At 35.0% G+C, this 20,817-nt stretch overlaps 2 protein-coding genes across 3 annotated transcripts; one reads left to right on the forward strand and one right to left on the reverse strand.

Moving 5' to 3' along the window:
• Positions 1-91: 91 nt before the first annotated feature.
• On the reverse strand, positions 92-17,311 carry LOC131956472 (ribosomal oxygenase 1). The gene is made up of 19 exons (XM_059320930.1): positions 17,204-17,311; positions 15,596-15,707; positions 14,197-14,349; positions 13,776-13,962; positions 13,203-13,627; positions 12,843-12,949; positions 12,364-12,463; positions 11,976-12,089; positions 11,446-11,552; positions 10,712-10,819; positions 10,268-10,302; positions 9,776-9,870; positions 9,091-9,171; positions 8,856-8,960; positions 7,857-7,998; positions 7,037-7,160; positions 2,108-2,207; positions 579-665; positions 92-415 (listed from the first exon to the last, which is right to left on the reverse strand). Exons 2-19 carry the CDS (start codon positions 15,659-15,661, stop codon positions 308-310), a joined length of 2,244 nt encoding a protein of 747 aa, XP_059176913.1. The 5' UTR covers positions 15,662-15,707; positions 17,204-17,311; the 3' UTR covers positions 92-307.
• LOC131956471 (protein usf-like) lies at positions 3,600-6,820 on the forward strand. Of its 2 annotated transcripts, none has more exons than XM_059320928.1 (4): positions 3,600-3,700; positions 4,563-4,685; positions 5,444-5,628; positions 5,998-6,820. In XM_059320928.1, the coding sequence occupies exons 2-4, from the start codon at positions 4,578-4,580 to the stop codon at positions 6,392-6,394; spliced, it is 690 nt and encodes a 229-aa protein (XP_059176911.1). In that variant the 5' UTR covers positions 3,600-3,700; positions 4,563-4,577; the 3' UTR covers positions 6,395-6,820. The 2 variants fall into 2 exon arrangements, with proteins under 2 accessions (XP_059176911.1, XP_059176912.1); XM_059320929.1 differs by having other exon boundaries at positions 3,667-3,695.
• Positions 17,312-20,817: the final 3,506 nt, after the last annotated feature.

Raw genomic sequence — 20,817 nt, forward strand, 5'->3', positions numbered from 1 at the left:
TCTGATTTTGTGATTTAGAAACTAATATGGAGGTTGGTTTTTTTTTTTTTTTTTTGTAAATTTTATTTTTTTAAAAAGTTTGAGAAAAAGCAGCCACAAGACATTATTCAAAGCACAATTTTTTAATCAATTACTTTAACATACAAGTAAACGGTCTTAATAGTTACTGTTAAGCAATTAAAAACATTAAAACAACTTATTTACACATCTATTATTTTTTAAAAGCACATATAAAGAAAACATTTTTTAACAACCATGTTTCTTTTCTTCAACATTTATGTCTTCTCGAGATAAATAAAATAAAAATTCAAGAGAACTCTTCGTCAGTGTCGTCACCAGGTTCATCATATGTTGGCTCCAGTGGTTCACTAGTTATCAAAAGACCTTTCTCGTACAACAGAGATACTACATTAATCTGCAAATGTAGACAAAAAATGAAACCTTCAACATGTTACTATTTGTTCAAACTACATTTTTTTCTTCTACTCCTGTGTAAGGAGCTGAAGAAATATGAATGCCAGAAGTTAATTATGAACATATTGAGGTAGAATTTTTTTAAAAAGCCGCAAGTTTGTTACCTGATCAGCTATGTTTTCTAGTGGTAGGCTCTCAATACTTGTGTACTCAGGATATGCATTGATTAAGTACTCTACAGCTGGTGCCATCTAGAGCAATTTAAAAAAACATGATTTTATTTTAGCCAACAAAACAATTAACAGGTAACTTTGAAGGGTTTTGTTTGACAGGACAGCCAACAAAACAATTAACAGGTAACTTAGAAGGGTTTTGTTTGACAGGACAGAAATGCACTTGTGGAATGGAGTTAATTAAGAAATCAAGGTAAGGATGAGTTTTATTGGTGAGGAGGGGGAATAAATGAGTCAACATTCAATTAAAGAATCCATCACTGAATACTGTACAACAGCCTGCTTAGTAGATGACAAATCTGGTCTTTAAATTTCATAATATGCATGTTTCTATGAGGTTATATAAACAAATGGATTGTTGAACCACTAGAAAATGATAGTGGAGAGGATTAGCACTACACATCATGGGGGTCAAAATGTAGTATCAAGAAAATATTCTGCTGCGAAAACCATTGGTTCTACCCTTGACAATGTTATTTTAGCTACTGGTGGTGTATAGCCAAAAACTGAAGTAGTATCACTACTAAAAATGTGAAAAAATAAATTAGTTCTATATTTGTTAGATAAAATTTATAATATAAATATTCCAATGTTCAATGGGGCAAAACAAGGAAGATATAAACATGTCCCCACCCCTCTTGTTGTACTTAATTCTAGTCCTCCTTTAAGTGCATAACCTAAATGTTTCTCTTGCAAGTAGTGACATGACCTTGAAGCACTGGCATTTCAAATTTGTTTCTTTGCCAACATGACTTAAATTTATTGCTAGTGAGTGCTAGTTTTTAAAAAAAAAATCTTTAGCAATCTAGAGAACTAATATAAAAATAAACTCATTTTCCTCCATGAAAGAACATATTTGTTTGCTAAATCCCATTCATCATATGATGAAACTCAACCCCTGGAAAGAGAGAGCATGTGACCCTAATACAAAAGTCAAGGGTCAAACCCAGGCCTAAACGAAATAAAGTAGGCCTACAAGGTAGAGAGAAAGGGCAGCTGTGATTAAAGAGACTCTACTTCACCTGCCTCGAGGACAGAAGAGCAACTGGGATTGATGTATCATCAAAACAAGACTGTCCTTGTCACAATGATTGCAAATATTTCCAACACCAAAGATTAAATTGCCACAAACATAAGAAAATAATTTGTATCTATATCCCTAATACTATTTGGCTGTGGGCCAGCATTTTGTCAAAAAGTTCAATGTGAAAAATGTGGAGTTTAGTTAGGGCCATTCATGATGATACTGGTGCAGTGCCATAGTTAATTTTGGAATCCCCCTCCATCCACATAGCTACTAGCATTTTAAAATACTTTTGAAATAATAACTAACATAAACTGCCTTGTGACTTTGAATACAACACACACCAAAGTCATTTTCAGCACAGGGGCCTTAACAAGAATTACCCTCGCAGATGCTAACACACAGACTCAATTTCAATGAAGTTAGACTAACATACCTCTGCTGTAATTTCTATGAAATTGGGTTCTGTACTTCTGTATACACGAGCATTCTCCACGTTATAATAAATACGAACTTTATCCTCCTCTGTAAGAAGTCTGAAAAAAAAAGAGGACAAATTAATTATGCATGTAACCCCTGCCTGAGGAGCAGGTATGAGCATGATTCCATTGTCAGATATTTGTAGATGTCAGTAATCCCTAAAAGTTATCAAGAAATATACATGCTTTTTCCTAATGCTTCTTGTATAAAAACCAGTAAACAAAAAAAAATGCAGGTTCTAGCTATTTTTAAAGCATCTTTTAGCACCATGGGGGGTCGTCCATTAATGACGTCACACTTGTAGGGGGAGGGGGGGGGGGGGGTCCGTAATTTTGTGACGGTGTGTGATGAGGGGGAAGTGTGCAGGTTTCAGATGGTGTGATATCACACTTTTGCATAATAAAAAAGCAATGTAAGAAAACGAATTTTAGCAGTTATTTCGCGTTTTAGAAAACTGTTGTAATAAATTGTAATAGGAATTGATTAAAATAATATGTTGCCAGAGTTCAGACAGGATTTTGGAAAAATATCGGTGTTTTAAGAAAAATCCAACCGCAGTTTTGAGGGGGGGGGGGGGGTATAGGTTGAGATGTGACGTCATTTTAGGGGGGGGGGTCTAGCTTTTTTTGACGAAGTGTGACGGGGGGGGGGTAAAAAATCGTCAGAAAAGCGTGACGTCATTTATGGATGAACCCCCCCCCCCCCCATCATAAAGAGATATTTTCAAGAGAGCAGACGTTTTTCTCCGGGTAGAGGCATTAGAAGTGATGTTTCGTGGGGGCACAATAATTCCCGCCCCTCCCCCGAGACGCCTTAACAAAACTCCGAGTGAATATTAACAGACCTAAATTACAAAGTCAAGAACATTCTTAACCAGCAAATATTTTAGATCACAAGTAGTTGTAGAAGTAGAATGAACTAGAAGATGATAAGCAACACCTACAACTCAGGGCCTCTCACTGTGGAAAACAGGACCAGCTATTTTTTTTCCCCAAAGCTGCCGTGTCCAGAATGTAAAAAAAATGTGTTTTTTTTTTTAAAAAAAGTTACAATCAAAGGTAACAATCAAACTATGATTATTATCATACTATAAACGAGGTATTAATTAATTTATGGTATTCGTATGGTTCCAGGCTAAATAGTCTGAGTTGGCAACTAGAAATCTACGATCCATCGTAGTTAATTTGAGAACCCTGATTCGCGTATCAGTAGTTGACTGAAGTTGTAGACCTAACAGTAAAAAAATTGATAGCACAGGACTACTAGACCGCAGCTAGATATTTAGATTCTTGTTCAAGATCTACACAGTTATCTACAGAAGCAAGCGACTCGGCTAATCAAACACTTTACAATTTTCAAGCAGACGACAAAGATGTCACAAAGTGGGTCGGAGAATGGCCTTGAGAGACATCGTTCTGCTGAAGTAGCCCACTTAACTAGGTCATGTTATCTAACCGCTACACACGCGTGTGGAGCACTGGATAAAAAGGCTACGCTTACAACACAGTGTGTCACAGGTTTCATATTGTACACAGACCATACCGGTGTGGTAATATCGACTGAGCTTTTTTACTCTTTGCCATGTTTTAATTCTTTTATTCATACCAGCGCCAGTAAATCACAATAGATCTTTATCACATAATGAATAGTCTAAAGTCTAAATACTAGATAAAGAAAGATAGATCTACATCATCTAGAAATTCTAGAATCTATTTAGATCTCATCAGATTCTAATTATGATGAGAATGAGACAAATAATGGGGGCGTAAGCCTGTTAGGTTGAATGATTGTAGTATTAATACTATTAGTATTAGTAGTTGTAAACTAAATATTGCCAAATAAATAAAGTGTTAGTATGTTAAGATTAAGAATGAATACTAATGAAGGAGATCCTAGTTCTCTGTTTCCATGGAATACAATGATGCACTTAAGTCTTAATTCAGTGAATTGAGCACTGTTAGGAAAACTCATCCTTTTCTTTTTAACTTAAATTATTTTCCCTCATAAATTAAATATTAAGTTTAGATACTAGATCAACAAAATACAAGTATGTTTATGGGATTGCATGGTCGTATAGTAGAGTGCTGGACTGTTAACCCTAAAGTCTCAACTTTGGGTCTTGGTCTGGACATGAGTCTGCAGGACTTCCCTGAGTCCACTCAGCTCTGATGAGTACCTGGCTCGTATTAGGGAAAAGGTGGCAGAGCAGTGCTGACCACACCATCCCTTCAAACATTAAGGTCAAGAAATATATAACTCTACTACACCTGCCTTATGGTTAATTAATTAGGTCTGAAAGGGGAAGTTTCCTTTTTTTTACGGGATGTAGATTAGATCTAGCTAGTAGCTACAAGAAACTGGATGAATTAATCTTTAACAAATAAAGCTGAAAACAGTTTGTTTTTATACAGCCCAACTGAAGCATCATGTCACCAACAAGAGTGGAAGTACCATCTGAGAACCCTCTGGGACCATGTCCAGCGCTAGTCTTTGGAGACATCAGTAGCACCAAGTCAGCTATTATAGTTATTCAGGTAATGAATGATTTGGACCATATTTTTAAAATATGTAGCACTGAAGAGTTATATTGAACAGAGGAAAAAATGTACACAGCAATTCTAATACACAATGATATGTGTAGCTGTAAATAAAACTTTAGACACTCATTTATGGCATCTTAATTAGGGTAATTTCAAATTGATTTAAGTAAATTATAGTGCATGTTAAAAAGGCTTAGCAGAGGTATATAGGAGACATTCAGGTGATCTGATAAGTGGTAAGCAGGTGCTAATGAAATACCTCAAGTTTGTACATCTAAAAATAACATTTCAGCCAAGGGAAGCAACTTTTAATTTGCTTGATAAAATCCACAAATAGAACTCGGGTATCTTTAGATAGAGATTTTCAATAATGGTTTTACTGAAGTAATTAAAAAATTTAAACTGATAATGAAACTATGTCTCAACTTTACCACCCACAAATTAAAAGACACTTGTAAAAAAAAATATATTTAAAAACCTGTTTCTTTAGTCTGAGTTTAGTCTGGTACACATTTGCACTGGACAGTATCAGGCAAATTGTACAAACTCTTACTTTCTCCAACTTTGGAATTATACCCACCAAAGCTGAAGGGACTCAGGCACATCCTACAACTCATCTTCCTGGTTAGCTATTATGGGCTCAACCAGGGCATCCAGATAAAGATGGAGAGGGCCTGACATTTACATTTTATCATTAATTAATTAACACTTTAAGCATCATTAATAAAATTTATTGCTTGGTTTATGTATAGGAATGGTGGGGGGTAAACCAACACATCCAAGGTGTGGCACAAATGATCGCAGAGAAGACCAAGTTTGTGACGCTGATACCAGATCTTTACAGGGGAAAGGTCGCCCTGGACCGCGAGGCAGCCGGCCACTACAGTAAGGACCTGAACTGGGAGGGTGCAGTACAAGATATTGATGCATGCGCCAGGTCAGTAACAGGGGTGTGGGGAGAAGGGGGTACAGTGGTGGAAGTGGGCAGGGGATAGGAGGGAAGCAGAATGTTGCAAAATGGTAATATGATCAGTACAAAGTATGATAGCAAATGGGACAGAGTTTATGAGTAGAGCTTTTTATGATAACTCTACAAAAAGGTGAAGTTATGGAACAACATAGCTGCAGTAACTACAAGCCTTTTCTCACAGTGTGACTGTGTTATAGAAATGAGAGGAAATGAACAAAAAAGTATAGAGAAATGGAAGTAAAAATAAAATATATGTACAGACCCAATTTGAGCTGACTTTACAATAGACTGATAAAGTAGAGTTCATCTATTAAATTAAATTTTTTTCCTCCCTAGATATCTAAAATCAAAAGGAATTAACAAAGTAGGCGCCACTGGTTTCTGTCAAGGGGGAGCACTCTCCATAGCAGTCGTTACACTGTACCAGAGTGTTGATGCAGCTGCACCGTTCTATGGCATACCTCGACCAGCCAACCTGACCTGTGACTACAGCAACATCAAAGTTCCGCTGCAGTGCCATTTTGGGGAGAAGGACCAGGCGGCAGGCTTTTCATCTAAGCCAGACTACGAGGCATTCCAAGCCAAGCTGGAGGGATACGGTGTGCCTTTTGAATTTTATACCTACGACGCTGGTCACGCCTTTGCAAACAAGACCAGCGAAAACTTTAACGAGGCAGCTTATGAGCTTAGTTTTTCTCGGATGTATGAGTTTTTTAACAAATATTTGATTTAAAAATGAGATAAAGCCTTTCCCAACTATACCTATCACCCGCACATTTCTTTTGTTTTGAAAATTATTTTATTACAATACTCAGAATAATGCAAAAAAATAATCTTTAAGACAAAAAACAGATTTTTGTTTTATATCCCTACAAATCAGTGTATAATGGTTGTGAAGACGTTTTTATATGAATTTAAAATGTTAATTCTTTATTATTTGTTGCTTGTTTTTTGTAAATAAATGTTCAAGGATTACAATTATACAAAGCATGAGCTTTGTCTTTATTTCTATGAATTTCAGCATTTGCAAAAAAAAAACTGGTTTTGTTTGGTTTTTATGTCATTTAAATTGGTTTACATTTTAAAATACTAATAGAAAAATGGTACAAAAAAAAAAGCTGAAAATTCAATAAATCAGTACTAGAGGCTCAAGCTTCCTATTTTAAAACTTATAGTTCTTTCTTTTGTTTGTAAAATTTTAAGAGCATTAGTATATATAACTATAACCCAAAAGCTGAGAAAATTAGTAATTAAAATAATTGGATTAATAAGTTCATTTAATAATTTAGCCCCAGATGTTATCTCATTGGCTGGGAATGCAAGCGAAAATGACTAATTTTAATTATTTTATTAAATAGGGTACAGAAAAAGTTACCTTAAAACACCTTTCCTAATCAGCTTGACCACAGTCTCAGGCTGAAGCTCTGACACGCCCACAACTCTCTTATAGGTAGGGTCCCACCTTTCACCTGCGCCGTGTATACTGCAGCTTTTCTCAACTGTAGGAGACAGGTGAAACACAGGTAGTTAAAAGTGGGATGAGAGAACATCAAGCATGCAATGGCCATGGTCTGAACATATTGCCAGAGTGTCTACATAATGATCATGTGTTAAATGAAAATATATTTCTAAAACCTTGTATGTTTGGTCAATGAGGTGTAAATACTAGCCCAAATATGCCCAGGTATTCATCATGTACAGGTGAAAATCCACACCTCCCTACTTATTTTTAATATTGACTAATATATCTGTAGTGGACAGCATGGTTTGATAGTAAAGCGCACGACTGGTCACCTGAAAGTTTGGATCCTGGGCTAGTCCATAAAACGTTTACCTAGCTCTGTCGGGTACCTGCTCTTATGTTAGGGAAAGTAAAGGCGGTTGGGCACAATATCCCTTCATATGCTGAGGCCATAGAAACAGGTGAACTCTACTTTGTCTGCACTATGGACTGTCAGTTTAGAAATGGTAACTAATTTTATATGTCTTTATAGAGGTATACATGTCTTAGAATAATGGAACACTGATGAAGGTTATAGTACATAATTTTCAAAGCTTACAAATATTTGTGTCATTATAATATCATTAGCAAAATTATCATTGACTGCAAATATTCCACAGCTAATGTCTTTGGGTTTATAGAGGATAGATAATAAAAAATAAAAACAGCTAAAATTAAGCTGTGAAAACAGTACCTTCAGTCAAAACAGGGGGCATAGAGTCATACATGAGTTGTTTCCCCATCTGGTCACAAGCTGAATCAATGGGGAGAGCACCAATCAAGTTGCTCACTAGTGACTGAACTTTGTCGATGAACTCCTTTCTCTCAGGGACTTCCTGTGGTTTAGAAACGTAACTGATAAAATGAACTGTTAAAATTAACATATTTTCTATATTCTTTATTTATTTCTAAGCAGAGAAATCACAAAAGTTAAGTTTAACTCATTTACTACTAAAAACTACTTCATAAACCTACCCCAGAAACTAAACTAAGAGAGACAATCCCCGACAAATTTTGTTTAAAATTATTTTTAAAATATGTTAATAGTTGGCATAATTATTAAGGCTCAAAGTTTGTCCATAACTCAATGTTAACTATAATTATGATAAAAACAGATATGCATTCTTGTACTATATTTAGTACTCATGAATAGTGTAGAAGTGCTTTTTGCAAAGAAATAATAGGATAAAAAAACAAGGTTGCATTAGTAGCAAGTGTGCTAATATTTAATATTTAAAAAAAAGTGAGGCAGGTAATTTATAATAGATTTTAAGCATATAGCCTAGTAGGAGCACTAATTTATACAAGATTTTAGGCATATAATCTAGTAGGAGCACTAATTTATACTAGATTTTAAGCATATAGTTAGTAAGAGCACTAATTCATACAAGATTTTAGGCATATAATCTAGTAGGAGCACTAATTTATACTAGATTTTAAGCATATAGTTAGTAAGAGCACTAATTCATACAAGATTTAAGGCATATAATCTAGTAGGAGCACTAATTTATACAAGATTTTAGGCATATGATCTAGTAGGAGCATTAATTTATACAAGATTTTAAGCATATAGTTAGTAAGAGCACTAATTTATACAATATTTTAAGCATATAGCCTAGTATTTTATATTTTTTACTATATATAAGATTTTATATATAGTAAGAGCACAAATTATACAAGATTTTAAGCAAACCTTCTCTGAATTCACAATGCCCATGTAGCTCAGATAGTTTCTTGGCAGACCTTCCCGGAACTCCACACTCTCTTGCAACGCCATTTCAATAGCAGCAGGTAATAACTGAAAAAAAAAATCTAATTTTAATAATTGAATCGAGAAGCAGTCCTGAATCTGTAAACCCCTACTGGCAGTGAAGGGGTTAGCAGTGCAAGCTTGAATAAGGTAGAAAATCTGGCCAGTGTTGACCAACCTTTTGTAAGAGATCCCCCCAAGTGTTGAGCTGATAACATGATACTGTTATGTGTAAAGAATGCTCATCTGTTGCATCTCCCTGTGTGAAAAAAATTGAGGTTAAATTGACTAAATAAAGCAAAAAAAACCAAACAAACAACAACCCACAAACATAAGCATATGACAATATAATCATAATCTATAATATAACACACATGGAAGTGTTATTCTGAAATTGACCAACTGGTTTAGACACAAGACATATACAGAGACAAGACCTATGCAAGAAGGCACTAGTGAGACAAGAACATGAGACAGTGACAATCCTATAAAATGAGGTGCTACAGAGACCAGCCTACAAAAAGGGAGCTCTACCGAGACAAGCCCTTATCAAAAGACACTCAAAAGATAGAACACTATCAAAGGGAATACTACAGAGACAAGCCCTTATAAAAAAACACTTAAAAGATAGAACATTATCAAAGGGAATACTACAGAGACAAGCCCTTATCAAAAAACACTTAAAAGATAGAACATTATCAAAGGGAATACTACAGAGACAAGCCCTTATCAAAAAACACTTAAAAGATAGAACACTATCAAAGGGAATACTACAGAGACAAGCCCTCAAAAAAGGCACCATAGGTAAGGTATTATGGGAAAAAAAATTAAATCAATGTTTAGATAGAAGTATTTTTAATCACCTGATGGATGGTACCACGGGGGAAATAAAGCAAATCTCCAGCCTCAAGAACTGTGTCCAGTATGGGCTCACCAATTTCAGACTGGGAAAAGTTTTCTGGGAAAGTTCAATAGGTAAAACATTTTAATTGCGGTTATTGACAATAAAATGTTAATGAAAATTAAAGTAACTCAAAACATTGGTTTAATTCTACACCATAGTAAGACAAGATTTTTTTTTTTGGCTTCCATTTATAAATTGACAGAAGGATGGGCCAAATATACACTAGATAAGCTTCTATTCCTTTCTGTTTTAACAATTTTTATGCGATTACAACAGTACGTTAATGGTTGCTGAAACTGATGTAGAAGCGCTTAAATTAATTTAAACTAAATTTTATAATTTAAAACAAAAATAAACAGAAAAATAATAAAAAAATCATGGAAAACTGCAAATAAAATATTTTATAAAGTAACTTACAAAAACTATACACAAATCTAACTAAACAACTTACTACTGGAAAATCTGGGTAGAATTTCATCATCAGTTCTGCAAAATAAAGGAAATAGTATAAAAAGTACTATAGATTTTAAACAAAAATGTTATTATTTTAATGTAATATTAAAGACTAGAATTATTTTTACATAGCTAATATTACAATCAAATGCATTTGAAAGCACACTTTTATTAAATTATTTCTGTAAAAACCTTTTTTTAAAACTTGACAGGGTCTGCTGCTTAAGATGGTGTGATGTATCCATTATTTAAGATGTGATTTATTTATTAATTAGCTAATTGGGCAGTTGAGGTCTATGTATAAATTAGGATACTGTGGTTTACACAACAGTTAGTATGGTGCGATTTATGTATTTTTTTTAACATAGTAGAGAAGAGCAGTATTCTACCTTTGGATTAAATTAATGATCTAATAAAATCCCCCAAGCATCTGCCAACCCACCTCGGACTGTACAACCTCCAATGTTTTTTCCCTTCCAGCTGCAGGATGAAAGCTTCAATGTCATCGTAATGTGGAGCAAAGCCTTGGGTCCCTGGTGGCGTCAGGTAGCTGAATAGATGCAACACAATTGTTTTTTAATTAGCTAGTTTAAGAGAATTTTAGGTTTGATGTGTTTGGGGTAATTAAAAAATTGAATAAAATGATTTTGTGTTAAAAAATGGTACTACACTGGGAGCATTAGTGTATCAGCCTCGTTGCTCATGGGATGGTGTCGTAGAAATGGCAGAGTACAGGGCTGTTAACCCAAAAATTTTAAGTTGTCAACACAGGTTTGGTTCCATAGGACATCACTGAGTTTGTCCAGCACTGATAGCTACATGACAGGCGTAAGGTAGCTAGGCATAGTACTGACCACACTATACCTTCCTATGCCGAGGTCACAAAAACAGGTGAACTCTACTTCATCTGCCACTAGAATCATCAGCTCCAAAAGGATAAACTTTCATTGTTCAAACTAATCTCACAGCTCAATGTGAATAGTTTCAGAATTAAGTCAACAACACAGTAAAGAGATCCCTTCAACTTTTTTTAGTAATAAAACATATAGTGTTAATTACCTCACAAGTTAAAGACAGTTACAAATACTATGGACGTTTCGTCAATCCTTTGACCATAGCCCTTAAAGTTGCAGTGTCAATGACCTTTAACCTTACAATGAAGAACAACCCACTTACATGTTGGCACCAACACAACAACCAAAATATTCTTGTAGCACAGAGAGGACTTTCCAAACATTTCTGCTGTATGTCTGTGGGTTCAACAGCCTCAGAGAACAACCAGCCTGCCAGAACAATTGCATCCGTTTTATTCCATAAAATTTATTATAATTAATGCGTTCAATGCTGCACAACATCAGGTAATTATAATTCAGAAAAAAATTTACTTTTTAAATTCATTAGCATTAGCAAAACTTTATTACTACAAGATTAACAAGCTGAAGAATTTAAACTCCCACTGATAAATACTTTAAATATGGTTAAACAAAAAATTCCCACAAGAACATTTATGAACAAGTAAACCAAAACAAAATTCCTACAAAAAGTTTATGAACAAGTAAACTGAAACAAAATTCCCACAAAAAGTTTATGAACAACCTGAAGCAAAATTCACACAAAAAGTTCATGAACAACCTGAAACAAAATTCCCACAAAAAGTTTATGAACAAGTAAACCAAAACAAAATTCCACAAAAAAGATGATCTAACCTGGTACAGATCCCAAACCACAGGAGCGTGTGCTCTGCCACTCTGATTATGTGTCTCCCTCTTGTCATCAATGAAAGAGGTGGCATCAAGGTTAACGCCCCACTGGATATTTTCCTAAAGATATTATCAAGCAGTGGTCTTAAACTGATATTTGTAGGTCAATAAACACAGTTGTAAAACTCTACCAAACATAATACTAAAACAAAGTAGTAAAATATTAAGAAATTGAATAAGCTGTACATAGAAGAATTGTTCACATATAATCCTTGTGAATGTTATCAATTATTATATATTCTATAAATAACCTATCATTAAAATAAGTGAGAGTGTGGAATACAAATATTGTATCTAGCCTGAAATTTTGGAATTGCATAGCAGGGAAACAAACCTGTCGAAGGATTTTATCAAACTCTGCTGTTGAGAACCATCCCTTGTTGTAGTCTGGTGTGTGGCGCTTGACTAGTAGAGGTTTCCTCTCCCACAATTCTCTGGGGAAAAAAACATGCCAAAAAAGAATTAATCTCAACCTCACCTCAGTTTTAATACTACAGCCTAGCCAAATAATTGTCTTTATATGACATGGCAGAGTTAAACTATTTTTAAAGAAAACATGAAGTAAAAACCAAAAGATGTAAATAAGGAAATGTTACTGTATCAACACAGAATTATAAATTACTCTTTTTAAACCTATGAACCAATCTACAAATTAAGAATGAGAGTAATTCAATTAGCAGCATAATTAATTTCTCCCAAAAACACTAGCTAATAAAATGGTAGGAATCCCATTTTCAAAATCCATACCAAGTAATTATTTGTCCTTTACTAACATTTTCTTTTTCAATAAAAATATTTTCCCTTGTAACTTACGTAAAGAATCTGTCAGTCTTCACAGGGTGAATCATGCATTCAAAAAGTTTTTTGGCTTCTGCTGTGCTGTCATACATGTAAGGTAACTCCATATCTGTAGCAGACACCTGAAAATTTAAGGAACAACAAAAATTTCATTTTTTTACTTTTGAAAAATTTAGCATCCTAAGAGATAGGCAAGACCAACATCCAAACTTAAATTTAAGGAGTTAACTAGTAAATTTAAAAAAAATGGAGTAAATGTTTTATTGTTTTAAATACATGGTGGTGCACTACTGATAAATTAATTTAGTTACTAAAAATAAATACAAAAAAAAAAATTAAAAAGGGAGGTCACTAGAAATTGAAGCAGTTATTCACCTTTATCATTCTATCAGTTTTTCTTTTCTTCTTACTGCTGTTGGATGCCTCAGAGTCTTTCCTCTTCTTGCCACGTTTTTCTTTCTGCTCCTCACTGACATTGTGAATAACATTGTTAACTCGAGTTTGGTTAGCTGTACTTTGCTTCAAAACAGGTAACTCTTCAGTGGATGAGTTCATTTCTAGCAGAGCTTTAGAGATCTGTGTTGAGACCTTTGGAAGAGGTGGAGATACTTTTGGGGGTTTCTCAGGGTGGGGTTTGGTTTGTCTGGGGCTACTTTTGGCCACAGGGGGTGTTTTGTGTGGTTTCTCAGCCGAACTTTTGACTTTATTAGGAGTGTTCTTTCCATCTTTAGGGGTGGATTTATCCCTTGGACTTTTCCTAGAAACTGGTGTTTTATCTAAACTGGTATCTTTCTGCAAAGCTGCATACAAAATTAAAAAAAAATAAAATAAAATAAACAACAAGGAAAATAATCATGTCCGGCTTTCAATTTTAGAAATAAAAATTGCTTTTAAATATTGCTTTTAAAGTTAATACATGAATAACAAAAACTATGAAAGAAATCTTACTGTCGAGTAATCTTTTTCTGGCCAATGACTGAAGTTCTTCATTACTATTTTTTTTCGGGCCCACCAGAGAAATTTTTGCCAATCCTGGGAATGGACTATCATGATCCAATGATGTAAGGGATGATGGCCGATTCTTTTTGCCAGATAGTCGAATACTCTCTCTAATATGTCCACTTCTTAAAGCATTCTGTTTTTGAAGAATCGGAAATGAAAAACAAATTAAATAAAATTAATAGCTTATAAAAATAAATACAAAAATTATCTCTCTAATATGTCGATTTCTTAAAACAGTCTACTTTTAAGTATTAAGTATATGAGATCAGCAATAATTTTTTTAAATATTACAAAATGCTAATAAAAGCAAGAAGCAAGACATCAAAAAAGTGTATCAATTCTAATGTATCAAATACTAAGCTCATACCAGAAACCTCTTCCCTCTGGATCCACTGCCACCATTTGATTCCTTATGTTTTTCCCCTCGCTCCATGGACTGAGAACTTTGGGCTCTCCTTAATGGTATCATGCTTTTTTCTTCTTTACTTGTTGGTGGCAGGTGAGGAATATTGTCTTTTGTCTAAGAAATGGTGTAAAAAATAGATTGAATATCCATTTAACAACACTATAAAAGCAAAAATAAAGCGGTAGTATCTCCCCTAAACTTTGTTGAATATACTTATATAAGACTAAAGGAGATGGCAAATCGGGATCTAGACATGATTTTTAATTACTTGAACTTTTAAAAATATAATAGAATATGGTAGAAAAATGAATTGCCCATCAAGTGAACAGCAAACAATGTGCATATACTAGTGCAGAATATTATTACTTAATGAGCCGACCCGCGGCATATCAAACGCCGCTATTTAGTTGTTTTATTTTCTACTTTTCAGTAATTCATAATTTGTGAATTCGACAGTACCAATGCTGCCACTGAAAATATTTGCTTTAAAACACTATCAGTAGGTCGTTACGAACAATACTACCCCCACCCTCCTTTCCCCCAACCCCCCCCCCCCTTCAGTGAAAGCAGCCTCCTCTTAGTTACCTCCCCTAAGTTTAAAATCGTTTCAAACTAAACTATCTGCCCCTAATAGCCGTCACTAAACCCGGCTCTACGATTATAAACATTTAGTGTGAACCACAGCTCACCAGACCATGTAGGGGTGGGGTGGTAGAGAGCGCACTTACATCTTGTTTTCTAGCGTCTCCAAGAAGAGAATTATATATATATAGATAAATTCACATGCATTTTTTAAGAAATAGGAAATAGCATAAAGTACTACTTCTGGTAAATGGAAATTACTCAAAATTTGATAAAAGGCAGAGAATTAAATCTTTTACTTATATGAGCAATTTTGTCTATCTATCTGAAATAGTACTAAAATAATTGGCTTTTGAAAAACTTAAAGTAGAATAAGTTTCACTTACAAATTTAATATAATACTTATATATGAAATTTCATCAACCTAGCTGTAACGATACGCAAGTGCTCATGTTCACAGTTTTCTGACTCAGGGAGGTGTAAAATGTCAAGATTTGTGAAAATCTTCCTTTAGAATTTTTGCATGATTACAATACTTCCTCTATATTTTGTATAACAGAAAGTAAAAAATAAGGCTTTTTTAGGTTGCCTGACAATTTATAAAGACTTGATTTATGATCGTTGTGTGTGTCAGAAATCTAAGACGAGCCAGAGGCATTATAACCTGCATGTAAAGAAACCTAAACCAAAATTTAAAAAAAAATATTTTAGGGACATAGAACTCAAACTGGCAATCTTTTTACTGTTATGTAAAAAGTTAGTATATTAAGATTTTCACCTTTTTTTTCAGTGTATTCTTGTCACTGTTAAAGACAGTAAAAGCTGAAACCTTTTTCACATTCATTTTTCTTCACGTTTTATCATAAAACTTAAGTTGACACTGGTTAAAGCTGTAAAGAAAAATTAATGTAGATTAGTTTACTAAAAAGAACATATTTAAATATCTTGACATTAGTCTTTTTATTGAATTGATCCTTATTATCCAAATACACATAACATACCCTGTAAAAATATTTTACAAATGCTTAATTTCTTGTTCTGTTTCCCAACAGAGCAGAATAGTACCGGATTGAGCCATGACCCCCATTTATTCAACTTCTTAAATCTTAAAGGACCTAGACCTAAATAAGTATTATTAGGCCTTGTAGTTTAGTTACTCATACTGATTTAAATGGTAACGTTAACAATAATACACAACAATATAGATCTATTGTTCTAGTGAATATACTATAGTATAGGGTAGTATAGATCTAGGTCCTGCCAATAGGCATAGGCCCTCAACAGGGCCATCATAATCATATCAATATTGGGTGGTCGGCGTGATCGTCGGTAAAGCTCAAGGTTGCTAAACCGAAGAAAAGTCTCGAGTTCGAACCCTCAGGCAGATGAGGCTCGTAGGTGGGGACAGCCATTCTTCTAGGAGAGACAAATCCAAAATCAAACAACTGCTGCCTTGTAGTTTGTTCTTGGTTGGACAAAGGCTATGGAAACAAATCCAAAAAGAAAAGCAGGCTGAAATCGCAGTCAATGGCCTCAATGGTGCATAACCAGTTGACACGTATCCTTAATTGTGTTGGAGGGGGATCCCTTCCAACACTAAAATTAAGAACGAAGAAGAAGCTATCAATCAATATCAAATCATAACATACTTAAACATAGGCCTTCTCCAGTTTTTCTACTCAACTGAATTGAGAATGTTACACATATCGTACTGTGACCAGTGACAAGAGTCGTTTTGTGCTTCTAATAAATTAATTTAAATTTTTTAAAAAGGCTGATGCTAGCCAGAATAAGATACGCATATAGGCATGCGCAATGGAGAGAAACTACGGCTTGCCTTCAAGGCGATGTTTTCGATGGTACTGCGCATGCGTGTGTTTACAACCGCAGAACCCTAACACCAACCCTAATCTAACCCTAGCCCTAATCCTATCCCTAACCCTAATCCGATCTCTAACCCTATCCCTCCTCATTTTAGCCCTAACCCTAGGTCACTGCGCATGCGCAGAGCTATCTTTTGCCGACTAAGTGGAGATGTTGGGAAGAAAAATCTCCTTCCGAGTAGTCACTTCGTTTTAAAAATTCAAAGCACTTTAATTTTGATCAAAAAAATTAAATTGTTCAGGTCAATTCAACCACTAATTTTCAATTTCTCAGACTAGTCTCAGACTAAATTGAATAAATTCATAAATTGAAATTCATAAATTCTCGTCATTGATTTTTAAAAATTTAAACTTGAAACAAAATTCGTAAACGTGAATGAATGACTATCTATTATTTCTGCTTATTGTTATAGATTTAAAGAGTTGACAAAAAGCTTTAAAAAAATAAGTAGGCCCTATGCAATTATCCGAAATCAAACATTAAAATAACCATCTGGACTTACTATTGCCATATGATGACTCAGTACCACATTTGTGTACATTCAAGAGTTCCGCGTCTGAATTTTCATTGATCGATTACAGTTGCTTTAGTTTATCAGCATTTGTACTTACAATAAAAATTTATCAGCAAGTTTTGTGTTTCAAAAAAGTTTTTGACTTGGGGGCCCTAGAAGTAGAATAGATCTAGAAATTTAGATCAAGAACTAGAAATAGATCTATATTGATATTCGATATTCGGCAAATAGACTGGCGGATTTATATATTTTTTTAAATTTAGGAAACTGCAGTTATTTTAAATTCAGTGTTTTAAATGAGAAATCACATGAACACAATACCTGTCCGGCTGCAGATTAAGGAAAGAGGGTCCGAGATCAAATTTTCGTTTTTACTTTCTCGTATATACGAAGTATAGAGAAAGTATTGTAATCGTGCAAATCTCGACGTTTTACACCTCACTGATACGGAAAAACATAATTTTGCAATCTTGTCCGTATGTCTGTGTGTGTGTCTGTCTGTCTGTGTGTGTGTAAACACGATTACCTGAGTACCGTTACAGCTAGGTTGATGAAATTTCATATAGATCTATAAGTATTTTATCAAAATCGTAGATCCGTATCAACTTTTGAGCGATTTCCGATAACCGGAAGTGGTACTTTTTCTACTTTGAATTTTTCAAAAGCCTATAACTTGAGTACTATTTCAGATAGGTAAATGAAATTTCACATGTAAGTAAAAGATCTAATTCTTTACCTTCTATCAAATTTTGAGTACTTTCCGTTGACCGGAAGTACTAATCTACGCTATTTCCGATTTCTCAAAAAACGCATGTAAATTTATAAAGTACTAATAATATTGCGCACTATTATGCACATTTTGTTTTGGCGTTCGCTTGGTGCGCAATTCTTTTTTCTATGAGATTCTATTCTATTTTTAAAAGTTTAAGTAATTAAAAATCATGTCTACATTCCAAGTTATATAATAATATTCGAGAAAGTTTAGGGGAACTCACTCCCGGTTTATTAAATTATAGCATAGAGACCCTAAAGTTTTACTTTTTAACAGAATTGTTGGTTTTTACTTGAAAGTTGAAAGCATTAAGGACTACACGAAAAGCTTAGTTACTTGTCCTTTTTTTTTAAATTATCAAACACAAGTATAAGTGTTGTGGCTTAAAAAAGCTCACACTCTTTAGTGTTAAAATAAGCTGTCATCGCTTCCTTCCCAGACATTGTTTACTTAAAGCCGAAGCTCTCTAAAATAATAGGCTTAGTTAGGCCTATAGCCCGGCCTAGCGTTTATTCCTGACAATGTAATAGGTTAGACTAGGCCTACCTAATTGCATACGTTAATTAAGAAGTAGCACAGACGGCAGAGGCGTAGCGACCCTTCCCGGCGCCCGGGGACAAACTTTCGATTTGCACTCCCCCCCCCTCGAACTTTTCATTTGCACCCCCCCCCCCTCAAACTTTCAATTTGGCGCCCCCCCTAGGGTCGGCGCCCGGGGACATATGTCGTCCCCCCCGCCCCCCCCCCCCCCCCTCGCTACGCCTCTGACAGACGGTGATCTAATTTTTTTCAAATAGAGAAATAGAGGGTTATTCATGACTGATTCTATTAAAAGAACCGCGCATTTATTTGACTGTCGCACAGTTCGTCAGATCTACACGCAAAAAAAACGTAACAATTTCCATTACCGCGCCTAGGGCCAACCATCGATTTTGCCGCTCCACCAGTATTAATTAAGCCTATATATTTATTCACGATGGCCATCAATTTGGGAAAGTTGGTGGCGTTTTTTTTTTACCAGTCACTGACCCGTAACAGTTTTCTTTGGTATCACACAACTGATGCCGAAAATTGTTCGTAACACCAAGTAACTTTTCTTAACTTCAACTGCGTATAATTCAGCTAAAAATGAGCTTTTTATTTTACTTTTTATCCCGTTTGATTAATTAGAGTTAAAAGTCTTAAGTACTTAGGGGGTGGGGTTTGGTAAGGGGGGGGGGGGTGACACCATGACGCATACCTGCTAACTATTAGAAAAAACAATGCTACATTTGGCGCCCCCCCTGCTTATATATATATATATATATATATATATATATATATATATATATATATATATATATATGTGTGTGTGTGTGTGTGTGCGTATATATATATATATATATATATATATATATATATATATATATATATATATATATATATATATATATATATAGTGTGTGTGTGTATAAGAGTTGGTGTATGTGTATGTGTGTAAGCGTGTGTGTAAGCGTGTGTGCGACAGTCCGGAAAAAGTTTCATAATTACAGTTATCATTTTCGTTTCTTAAAACTTTGCGCTAATTGAATTCCCATTAAGATGCATTTTCCTTTTACAAAAGATGAGTAAAGTCAGAAAAAAAATGCCTGTTCTTAGTTAGAGGGTGGTTTGTAGCAAGCGCTAATTTGTTAAGACCAGCCTTTTATGTGCGATTTTTGGAATGTTGTCTGTTGTGATGGTTCCCAGAAAGAAGCGCAACGGAAAAAGTGCAAAACAAAAAGCGCAACGGAAAAAAAGCGCAAACGGAAAAAAGCGCAAACAGAAAAAAGCGCAAACGGAAAAAAGCGCAAACAGAAAATAGCGCAAACAGAAAAAAGCGCACCTAGGGTCGGCGCCAGGGGAGGCCTCCGCCCCGCCGACCTAGCGACGCCATTGTGTATACTAATATGCATAACTGTTTATTTGAACATCATAATTCACGTCGCATATAAGTTCTATTCTTGTGTTCAAAGTGAGCATATTCCCAGCTTCGTCACAAGGTGCGGGCCGGGCTACATCCAGTTTCTTCCAGGCGAAGCCCCCCCCCCGAAAAAATTCTACCGCCCCCCCCCCCTCCCCCCGAAAGAAATTAAATGTATATAATTTATATAGAAAATATATACTTTTAACAGTTTCCGCCCCCCCCCCCCCGAAAAAATCTACCGCCCCCCCCCCCCCTCAAAATTCAAATGCCCCCCCCCCCGAGAAAAGTCTGGAAGAAACACTGGCTACATCACCGAACGTCCCTATGACGCTATTACCCATCATCAGGCTCTCTGCATGTAAACGACATCACAATGGCATGCACAAAGTTAAACCAACGTTTAAATTAAACACACAGAACAAATGGACCTGTTACATTTAAAGGAAAAACAAACAGGTGAATCCCGAACTTGATCTTCTATAAATAGTAGGCTCTATTTATAGCCAGCCTTTTCGTAGTAATTGAAATGTTATTCACTTTTGTCAGGGTAATCATGGTTTGTACTTTGTACCCATAAAAATATTCTTAACTATGTATTTCCTTGTCAGCGCAGATTTTAAATGTCACCCTTCCCCAGGAAAAAAAAGTCTGAAAGAAACACTGTAAGTGTAAACAAAATGCAAGCAACACGATTGGAATATTTTTTCAGCGTTACAATTATTACAAGTATCTGTAAAGTGTAGCGGGATCAACCACGGTTGATGATTTGATGCAATGAATTACCTCCCATTTAACAACTTTATTCAAGGGAGATAAAGTGCAAAGGTCAACAAAAAGAACTTGGAATTCCAGAAATATAAATGGAGTGGGAAATGTTTAATTTTT

Source organism: Physella acuta, unplaced genomic scaffold, assembly GCF_028476545.2.
Source record: "Physella acuta isolate Inbredline_101_S28 unplaced genomic scaffold, ASM2847654v3 ptg001152l, whole genome shotgun sequence".
Classification (NCBI taxonomy): domain Eukaryota; kingdom Metazoa; phylum Mollusca; class Gastropoda; family Physidae; genus Physella; species Physella acuta.